Source organism: Trypanosoma rangeli, assembly GCF_003719475.1.
Source record: "Trypanosoma rangeli strain AM80 chromosome Unknown Tra_15.4_contig_00060, whole genome shotgun sequence".
NCBI lineage: Eukaryota > Euglenozoa > Kinetoplastea > Trypanosomatida > Trypanosomatidae > Trypanosoma > Trypanosoma rangeli.
In genome coordinates, this window is record NW_021705804.1 from 28,196 (window position 1) to 37,665 (window position 9,470).

Here is a 9,470-nt window from a genome sequence, read left to right on the forward strand (position 1 = left end):
TCTGTTGGCCGAACCCTCCTGTTGCTCCTGCAGCTTGTTGGCCAAATCCACCAACAGTGCCTCGACCTGCACCTTGACCAAAGCCGCTTGTTTGTTGTCCAAACATGCCAGTGGCACCCGCTTGACCAAAGCCACCGGCGGCACTGGGTTGACCGAATCCCGTCCCAGCAGTCTGGCCAAAGCCAGTTGCAGCTCCCTGAGTTGCTGCCTGACCAAACCCGCCTGCCTGTTGACCAAATCCACCAGCTGCAGCTGCCTGACCAAAACCGCCAGTTGTGGCTGGTTGGCCAAATCCGCCTGTCTGTTGGCCAAACCCGCCTGTCTGCTGACCAAATCCGCCTGCCTGTTGACCAAATCCACCAGCTGCAGCTGCTTGACCAAAGCCAGCAGTTCCCTGAGTTGCTGCCTGACCAAAACCGCCAGTTGCGGCTGGTTGGCCAAATCCAACCCCACGACCTGCTGTCTGACCAAATCCGCCTGCCTGTTGACCAAATCCACCAGTTGCCGTTCCTGCAGCTGCTTGGCCAAAACCGCCAGCAGTTCCCTGAGTCGCTGCCTGACCAAAACCGCCAGTTGCGGCTGGTTGGCCAAATCCAACCCCACGACCTGCTGTCTGACCAAATCCGCCAGGTGCTCCTTGGGTTGCTGGCTGGCCAAACCCGCCTGCCTGTTGACCAAATCCGCCAGGCGCGCCCTGCCCAAAACCTGCTCCCTGTGCTGTTTGGCCAAGACCAAAAGTCTGCTGACCGAACCCGCCAGCAGCACTTTTGGTCGCTTGACCAAAGCCACCTCCAAATCCTGAATTCATCAGGCACCACCTACAACAAAGCAATTACTACCCTGCCTCAAAAAAAGGGCAATAAATAACAAACAAAAAAAAAAGATCCCCATTGCAAAACATACTGTGAAAAACAAGCAAATACTATCGTCAATTAAAAATCCACAAACAAATAAAACTACATAGTCGAAAAATCATGACGGATTCCTGTTTGTGTTTGTGTTTGTGTGTGGGGGGGGATTCTTTATATTCCTCAACACTTTCCAAAAACAACTTTCATCGTTGGATTCAGAAGAATGCCGTTCGCTTCTTGGAACTCATCCCAGTGAATCATTTCTGTACACAGCATCTGTGTAGGTCTACCAAAGGATTCACGCGAGTTTACGATGCACATCAGCTTCATAAAAAGCAATTTCCCTCGTGCGTCCAAGATAATCATCTCGTTCCCACCAAATGCCTTGGGGCAAAACAACTCTCTCATCGAGTCAACATTGTCCCGGATATTGTTTCTTTCCCGGTACGCATCCCAGTGCTCCATCTCAGAGCAAAACGTCTGAAGAGGAAGTTCACGGAAGGCGGGATTCACGGCCACAGAATACGCTTTGCACTTCGACTTGTCTTTCTCTCCCTTAAACGTGTATCCTAGAAAGGGCGCCGCAACCCTGGTAAGGAAGGAGTCCAGCATCTTACCTGTGCCGTCCTGTAATCCAAGCGCTTCCCGGTATTCATCCCAGTGAAGCATCTCAGAGCAAGCACGCTGTACCACTTCCCCCTGCAGTGCAGCCGGCGCGGTGCGACACATAACTAGGTGGGGCACATCTGCAGCTTTATACTTAATGGTCTCCCTACCGAAGTAAACCTGATCTGTCACATCCATCTAAAGACTGCCGCAGTCTTATACACACAAATACAGTCAAGACCAGAAACACACACACACACACAGAAGTAGAGGGGGTAAAAAAAAGAAGTGCATTAGCAACGGCAAAAAGGAGGGTGGAAAAGAAAAGAAAAAATAGCTTCAATCAAAAAAATGATAATAAAGTAATACCACAGCCATGAAGCAGGGAAAATAATATTCAAAAAGAAAAAAAAGTTATATTTCACTCACAGCACACACACACACACACAAACGGAAACGTTCGCACAACCGCCCGAGTCCCGTAACGCTAGACAGAGCCAGCAAAGGAAGCACAGTCCCTGTGAAAGGCCTCAAGTGCGGCCACGTCGTACGCCGTCTTGTGAAAGGTCTTTATTCGTGCAAGAAAAAGGTCGGTGAGAGCCTTTGCATTATACAGGCAACTAAGATCAGGGCCCCCATCACTGTTGCTGTCGCCTTCCTGCCTTTCCTCACTCAGCCCCTCCAGCAATTCCAGCAGAACCTCCGACGATAGGGCTGCAAGGTCGGCGCCGCTGAATCCCTCGGTGGCATCCGCCAGAGCATCAACGTCCGCGGAGGTACCAGTGAGCGAGAGTGCAAGAATCTCCTGGCGGTCATCCCGCGGTGGAAGGGGGACGTACACCAAGTAGTCAAACCGCCCCGGCCGGAGTAACGCACTATCAAGAAGGTGCGGGGTATTGGTAGCCCCAACAAAACAGACACCAGTTGAAGAGGCAAACCCATCCATCTCGGTCAGTAACGTTGAAAGCAACCGGGTTTGATCGTTGTCGCGGGACCCGACACTCCGTTTCCCGCCTAGCACCTCCACCTCGTCAAAGAATACGATGCACGGCGTCTGCCGAGCTGCCTTTCGAAACACATCCCGCAGTTGCCGTTCCGACTCACCAACGTACGCACTGATAAGTGTGGCGGAGTCCAGGTAAATAAAAGAAAAAAAACCCTCTGAGCAGAGCGCCTTCACTAGACTTGTTTTGGCACAACCCGGTGGACCGTACAAAAGAATTCCATGAGGCGGCGCAACACCAAACCTTGCAAAAAGCTCTGGTTGGAGCCGTGGGAGGATCAATGCGCGGCGCAGTCGATCCTTTACATCACTAAGACCACCAATTTCTGACCAATGCAATGCCTTCAACGGGAGCCGGTGTGCCTGAGAAGAGCCCTGAGCAACCTCGAGCACAGCTGCACTGGAGTAACCCACAAGTGTGTGAGCCTCGTTCATGTAATCCTCTCTCTCACCACCGCGCACATGTGCCAAAAGGGCAGCCCGTACATAGACATCCGGCAACTCCACAGATATTTTCATCGTAAAAAGTGACTCCACCGCCTCGGAAGCGCCACAGGAAGTAATGCCCACCACCACAACTGCCGTTCTCACCCCATTGCGTGCAGATGTCAGTTGCTCAATATCACGAAGAAGCGCCCGTGCGGTTAGCTTTGTCAAAGCATCCTCGGAGGACGTAAACATCGTATCCATTGACGGAATACACAAAACTACTAGCCGCGTCCCCAACAAATCCTCTTTTCGATACCAAATTCCTGTCGGAGACCAATGCACAAGCACCGCATGATTCTCTGCGGAACACCGCCGCATCAGCGCCAAGACTCCACAACCTGCAGGAGCATGCACGCAGACGCCAATCCAACTGCCGGGTCGCTGCTCCATGGCTTGCAACACGGCACCCATCTCCCGCGCCTGTTCCTCCAAGCCTATAAGAGGGCCAAATACGTCACTAGCAACGAATGGTTTGTGGTTAAGCTTTACACGTGTCGTTCCACTTACCAGCGCCAGCCCCCGGTACCCACTTTGAAGCTCCACAGACTTCACACGATATCGTCCAATCTCTGTCTCAATTTCGCAGCCAACCACCACATAGCGTCCAATCATACAGGCAAAGAGACGATCCAGCAATCCGCGAAGACCCACACGTGGTCCTTCCAATATAATAATCCTTGCAACGTACGTGTTCAGTGGTGTTTGGATTCGAAGCAGGTTCATATTCCCTGCGCTAACGGGTGGTAATTCCACAAATCGTCTTCTTCCAGAAGAAGCATCGTTCAGAAAACAAATACTGCGTACCTCCACACTAGAAAAATCCTGTGCTGTGAGTCCAGCAGCTTGTTGGGGTGATATCGTAAATCTGCCGTCGAACTCCCACGATGCAGCCTCATGCTGAGCGGCAACAATGCAGCAAAGGGCCACGGGGCCATCATTCACCTGTACGAGAGCCACTGGGGAAGACGCACACGCCCACCGCGCCGGGACCCTGAGCATCCTAGCGCCGTGTGTGCAGCTGCCCAGCGCAACAAACCAAATAAAGTAAGAAGAAAAAAAGACTGGGAAAGGTAGTGGGCTCTTGTCAAGAAAACAAAAAACAAAAAAAGGTTCACGTGCAACAATCAGTGCAACCTTCTGGAAACACCAGTTACCCGCCTTTGCAAGGCAATAAAAATGCAAATGGAAAATGTTATCTAAATCCCAAGAAAAAAAGAATGCCTTGCCCTCTTTCTACACCTTTCTTTTTTCGTTTCGGTCTTTTTTTTTCTTTTCTTTTCCCCTCGGGTGGGTGGGGCCAGGAAGGTGAGGCAGATAAAACTTTTTCTTTTTCGTTTGTTCCACCGCCTTTTCTCCCTGGCTTCCCCCCACCCGCCCCCATCTTCTTCTTTCTTCCGAACGTACATGCGCCTCGACCGAGGAAGCGCAGGTGGCTAAATGAGTGAGTGAGCGATGTAAGTGCAGGTGCCGCAGCGCGGACCAGGTATTGCCGTTCTTTGTTTGCATGTCCTCTGTTTTTTTTTCTTCTTTTTTTCTTCGTGTCCCCTTTTTCTCACTATCCTTCGCGTGTGCGTGCGCCCAGCCACGTGTCTGCCACGGAGCCATAAACACATGATGCAGTTCATCAGTCTCCTCAATCAATAACGAATGACATGCCGATGGGTAAACACAAACAAACAAACAAAAAAAAGTATGCGTGCTAATATGGATGATGAAAAGTATTCTATGCAAAAACGATAAACAAGAGGCGCGGGGCCTATTCTGTGCCGTTGCTTTCGCCGTACGTCACAAAAACGCGCAGGAGAGAGGAGTACCGTCCGAGATACAAAGCATACTACAGAAAAATAGCAGCCAATGAAACAAAACCAAAAAAAAAAACAACAACAACAGCTGAAATGGACAACAAGAAGAAAAAGTGAAAAGCAAACAAGTGTTTTTGTCTATAAAACGGCCGGGAAGACGTATGAAATTTATCCGCAGCACCTCCTCTATGGATACAATACTTATCAAGCACCAACAACTTTCTCACCAGCTTCGACTGCCGCCGCCAGGGCACCTCCGTGCTGGCCGAAAAGACATCCGCGTTTCGGGGCACCATCAGCATCAATGACAGCGTCCTCTGTCTGAGTATCTTGAATCGAGTTGCGTGCAATCTGCACACGAATGCTGCATCCAAGAAGGCTCGTCCGATTAAGACGCAGGGCAGCACGAGCCTCCTCTGCTGTTGCCATCTCCACAAAGGCAAAGAGAGTCGTGTAACCGCTACCGCGACATATACGAATCTTGTTCACCGCACCACACACCGACAGCAACTCCATGAGGGTCTGCTGTGGCAGCATCGGAGGGAGGTGCGACATATACAAGGTACGCGACTTAGACTCAGATAAGAGACGTGATGCATTATTAGAATTGCTATTATGCTCATTTGTAAGTAACCAACTATTTTTTGGAGCAACAAATGTACGCGGAGAAAGCAACTCCATGCTCTGCTTGAACTGCCGCAGGTGCCCACGAAGGGCGGTGCGAAGGTGATCAGCGGCCTCCTGTGTTACATGCCCCACAAGGGCCCAAAAGGAGGCCTTGGAGATTGGGAATGGCATGGGGGCGCAGGCGTGAGCGATGCTGCAGATGCTATCAACCTGATGGATGGACTGTACACCACACTGGAGCAGACGCGACGCCAAAAAGAATGGGTCACCTGTCAGTAGCCCCATAACATACAACTCACCCAGTAAGGTACCACAATTTGCCCCGACGTCTGTGGAATCCTCCTTTAGAATATTTTGCAGGAGTTGCCGTGCGAGGGTCTCACGAAATTCTTCCAGAGAAATCCAACTTGACTTTAGTTCAGTTAGTACGGCCAAAACACGTGCGAACACAGAACGGGGGGCCCGCGCTACTTCCTTCACCAACTCAGCGGCGCAGTAGCTGGGCTGTCGGTGCATTTCAATGTATTTGGCAATGAATTGCACTGGACAATCTGAGTAGAGCATCGGCGTAAGACCCTTTTGAGACGAAAAACACGCCACATTCCTGGCGATCGATACCTCCTCCAGTGACACACGGGTCACACGTAGGGCTTGTGTCTGGCGGCAAGGGATAAAGGCATCCATCTTCTCCACTCCAAGGTCAGCCATGTATTTATTCTCAAACCCGACGTACCCCACAACCCCATTTTCCCACAGAACAAAGGCCTCATCACCTCCATGCGGGTAAAACATGTACTCGAGAGATTTACTTGTCGTGGTTGGGTCCAAGTGGGTTACGCGTATCCAATGCTTTGAGCCGCCTTCCACTAAATGACCGTCATCGTGGATGGAAGAAGCATCCAAAGTACGGTTGAACGTAGAGATATCGTGCCCCGCTGTGAACTCCGCCGTGGAGGCAGAGCTGACCGGAGACACGGGCCGCACTGGTGACGCACCTGCTTCTAGCATCATCTAAACCACTTCAAATAAAACCCAAAAATCAATCGAGCAAACACACACACACACACACAAGAAATAAAAAAAAAGAAAAAAAACTTGTACAACACGACAGCAGAAGACGGAAAAAAGGAGGACAAGGGGGAAAAAAGACAGCACACTTATTGTGTGCAGCGAGGGAAAGGAAATGCATGCATACATGCGTGTATGTGTGTGTAGGTGTGTATTATCCTCCCTGGAAATCTGAAGAGAATACTCAAAATCCAACTTTAACGTCCACCTGTTCGTTGCAACTGCAATAGGAGAAGCAGCGTAACAACCCTCTCACGCAGTTTTTGCCGCGTCACGCGCCACTCGCTCCAACGCTACAGAAACTAACTCCCTACGTCTTTCATCTGTCATCGTCGCAACCGCAGACGCGACAGAATTCCTGGTTTTCGGCGAAGAAAACAGAGGCAAACAACTCCGCTTGTCGTCGCTCAGTAATTGATATCGTCGCTCATCAAAACGCTTATAGTTCCAACGCGGCCGCATGGTGGATTTTACGCTACCAACAACACGCTCGGGAGAGAGGAAAGGACGACACACAGTGGAAGCCTGCGCTTCCGCCTTGCGAAGGCGTTCTTCTACGCAAATGGGCTTCTTTTCCAGAGACAACGAGAGCGCGCCAATTGTTCGGGGCCTTAAATGCAGCTGTGAGGGGAGCGACATTGGCTCATTGACCCAGACCTTCTTGAGGCGATGCACACTGGGCTCCACAAGGGCATAAATAAGCTCCGCCGGCAGACTCTCGAGTAGGTGGCAACACAACACATGAAGAATAAGTGCATCAGATGGCGGGAAAAGTGCATTGTTGTGTGTTCGATCTGTGGCCTTTGTTCGAGCCGTGAACCAGCTCATTTCACCTACGATGGCGCACAGCATGTTGCTACGCTGCTCCTTTGTTAAGGACCAGTCGCGGTCCTTGCCCTCAGGTTTAGCGCCAACAAGTGACTTCATCCCTAAACGATCAAAAAGGGTGCACAACGCATCTTCGTTCAACATCACGGCGGTCAGTGCGGCGTACGTCGGAGAATCTATGGAGGGAAACAACCGAAGCGTACGCACACGGACCTCGTGACGAAGCAAACTTTCCCCAAACAAAGCCAATCGCCCAAATCCCGCCGTGGTGTTCCACGTTTTTGACTCCTTTACGTGAAACAGCAGGCCATGGAGAAGCACATTGTGCCGCCGCAGAAATCCGAGAGAAATCCGCAGACGGTCCATCCGTCGCGTTGTCTTGGCAAAGTTAAACTCGTCGATGAGGCGACACGGATTCGCGATGGTGGCGTAGATGTGGTTTGCCGGCAGCGGCTCCGTTGGGGAGGCCAACCGGCTCTTCAGCAGCTCAAACAGTCGCATCTCCAAGGTGCGGCGGTGCGCCTCCCAGTCTGTCACCTGCTTGCCTGTAAGAGCGCACAGGGTGGCTGCCGGGGCGGCGGCGCAGTACGCCACCACACCGCGTCTCATTGCTTGCACCCCACCCACACTGCCACGAGTGACAATCCCCAGCGTGCCTCATGACGACAGAAGCCCCGCACACGCCCGTGAGAAAACATGACGCCACGAAACACCAGGACGCAACACACACACGAATAGAAAAAGGGGGGAAAAAGGAAAATAAATGCGGATAAAAAAAATGCACGAAGTGTTGGCTAACCCCTTCGAGGAGGAAGGGTGCACCGTCGCCCACTCCCGAGCGCAGCAAACGATAACGGGGAGAAGCGAGAGGCAGAGCCCACCCCAAGTGGAAAGAAAAAAAAGAGTCAGGAAAGAAGGAAAAAAGAAAGAAAAAAAGCAACAAAAACAAACAAACAAAAATAAAAAATAAAAAAAAAACATCTAAAAAATAATAATAATAATAATAATAATAATAACCATAAAAAAAGCGTACGGGGAAAACACCCCAAAACACAATAACATGTTTCACACAAGACACGTGTTGACTACCGGAGTGTTTCTTTTTTTTTTCTGTTATTGTGTGATTTCTTTTGTATTTTACCCCTCTGCTTGTGACAGCTTAACAACTCCTTCTCTTCCTCTCTCACTCTGTGTGTGTGTGTGTGTGTGTCTGCCTCTCGCCCAATTACTGAGTATCAAAAAAAAAAAAATGCCGGCAAAAGATACATAATCATCACCATGCTGAATAGAAAGCGGGATTAGCTTTCTTCGCTGGTTTATTTCGGGCTTGCTAGAGAGTCACCAACTTATGATCCTGGCTGTTCCTGAAGTTGGCGCCACGGTTCCGTAAGAGTAACTCGTTCAGGTTCAACGGCGCCGTCGCGGAGTTCATCGCAAAGTCCTCGTCGTAGCGGGACAAACGCCATCTCTTGTCCTGGTGGCGGCGGTGACACAGCGCCCCTGCCACGAACAGGGCAATAATCACAATCACAACCCCCACAGCCACTATCACAACAATGTAGCCGCTGTTCTTATGAGTTGGGGTGACAGGAGGCGAGTAGGACGCGTTTAGCACGCCAAGCAGTTTGCCCTTGTTAGCGGCCGCCAGTGCCTGACAGGCGTGCGACACAGACTCGAAAAGAATCTGATCCCAAGTGTCAGCAAAGATGCTGCCGCCCACCATATTTATGCTTTTGTTGTTCCACACCACCTGGCGCAGCAGGGCTACGAGCTTCACAGGGGTGAGGGCAGTGCTCTCAACCTCGAAGTAGACGTCAATCCACACCACTAGCGCCGGCAAAGACGGGACCGTGGGTGTCACACTGTAGCGCTCACTCGCAGTGACGGTGCGCTCAGGCGAGGGCGGAACCAGCGTCGCACTGGAAGTCAAGGATCTAGAGACAGGGACTGCGGTAACCGTGGCACTAGACATGGCTGTGTCTAAGGCAGTGGCAGTGACAGGGCCCATAGAAGCGGCAGCGTCATGCAGCGGAAGTGGCCTTGACGACTCCACAGCATCAGAGACGGCAGCAGTCGGCGCGGCAAATACGACGGTACCCAGCAGGATAACGATAAAGTGGGCAATCACACTTGCCATTAATAGGCCACCACGGTGGAGTATATATATATATATATATATATATATATATATATACG

The 9,470-nt window shown here is 51.0% G+C and overlaps 7 protein-coding genes across 7 annotated transcripts in view, besides 13 other annotated features; all 7 read right to left on the reverse strand.

Moving 5' to 3' along the window:
- Position 1: 1 nt before the first annotated feature.
- Positions 2-808, reverse strand: TraAM80_02583 (uncharacterized protein; the record flags this gene model as incomplete). The annotated part of the gene is made up of 1 exon (XM_029379582.1): positions 2-808. A coding segment is annotated over one exon (807 nt), but the record flags the coding sequence as incomplete, so codon positions are not given.
- A 178-nt stretch (positions 809-986) lies between these two features.
- Positions 987-1,010: a microsatellite.
- A 21-nt stretch (positions 1,011-1,031) lies between these two features.
- Positions 1,032-1,655, reverse strand: TraAM80_02584 (uncharacterized protein; the record flags this gene model as incomplete). Its single annotated transcript, XM_029379583.1, has 1 exon — positions 1,032-1,655. One exon carries the CDS (start codon positions 1,653-1,655, stop codon positions 1,032-1,034), a length of 624 nt encoding a protein of 207 aa, XP_029240574.1.
- A 22-nt stretch (positions 1,656-1,677) lies between these two features.
- Positions 1,678-1,720: a microsatellite.
- A 159-nt stretch (positions 1,721-1,879) lies between these two features.
- Positions 1,880-1,909: a microsatellite.
- A 35-nt stretch (positions 1,910-1,944) lies between these two features.
- On the reverse strand, positions 1,945-3,948 carry TraAM80_02585 (putative Transitional endoplasmic reticulum ATPase; the record flags this gene model as incomplete). Its single annotated transcript, XM_029379584.1, has 1 exon — positions 1,945-3,948. One exon carries the CDS (start codon positions 3,946-3,948, stop codon positions 1,945-1,947), a length of 2,004 nt encoding a protein of 667 aa, XP_029240575.1.
- Positions 3,949-4,188: 240 nt separating this feature from the next.
- Positions 4,189-4,229: a microsatellite.
- Positions 4,230-4,617: 388 nt separating this feature from the next.
- Positions 4,618-4,638: a microsatellite.
- A 169-nt stretch (positions 4,639-4,807) lies between these two features.
- Positions 4,808-4,838: a microsatellite.
- Positions 4,839-4,864: a sequence feature (A-rich).
- Positions 4,865-4,876: a microsatellite.
- Positions 4,877-4,955: 79 nt separating this feature from the next.
- On the reverse strand, positions 4,956-6,386 carry TraAM80_02586 (putative RNA-binding protein; the record flags this gene model as incomplete). Its single annotated transcript, XM_029379585.1, has 1 exon — positions 4,956-6,386. One exon carries the CDS (start codon positions 6,384-6,386, stop codon positions 4,956-4,958), a length of 1,431 nt encoding a protein of 476 aa, XP_029240576.1.
- Positions 6,387-6,426: 40 nt separating this feature from the next.
- Positions 6,427-6,448: a microsatellite.
- Positions 6,448-6,472: a microsatellite.
- Positions 6,473-6,698: 226 nt separating this feature from the next.
- TraAM80_02587 (RNA editing complex protein MP44) lies at positions 6,699-7,883 on the reverse strand (the record flags this gene model as incomplete). Its single annotated transcript, XM_029379586.1, has 1 exon — positions 6,699-7,883. One exon carries the CDS (start codon positions 7,881-7,883, stop codon positions 6,699-6,701), a length of 1,185 nt encoding a protein of 394 aa, XP_029240577.1.
- Positions 7,884-8,163: 280 nt separating this feature from the next.
- Positions 8,164-8,252: a sequence feature (A-rich).
- A 9-nt stretch (positions 8,253-8,261) lies between these two features.
- Positions 8,262-8,290: a microsatellite.
- Positions 8,291-8,463: 173 nt separating this feature from the next.
- Positions 8,464-8,487: a microsatellite.
- A 117-nt stretch (positions 8,488-8,604) lies between these two features.
- Positions 8,605-9,282, reverse strand: TraAM80_02588 (uncharacterized protein; the record flags this gene model as incomplete). The annotated part of the gene is made up of 1 exon (XM_029379587.1): positions 8,605-9,282. The coding sequence occupies one exon, from the start codon at positions 9,280-9,282 to the stop codon at positions 8,605-8,607; it is 678 nt and encodes a 225-aa protein (XP_029240578.1).
- Positions 9,283-9,331: 49 nt separating this feature from the next.
- Positions 9,332-9,470, reverse strand: part of TraAM80_02589 (uncharacterized protein) — a gene marked incomplete at both ends in the record, with an annotated part of 774 nt that continues 635 nt past the window's right edge. Inside the window, one exon of the mRNA XM_029379588.1 lies at positions 9,332-9,470. This exon is cut by the window's right edge and continues 635 nt beyond it. Within this exon, the coding sequence (XP_029240579.1) occupies positions 9,332-9,470 (139 nt within the window).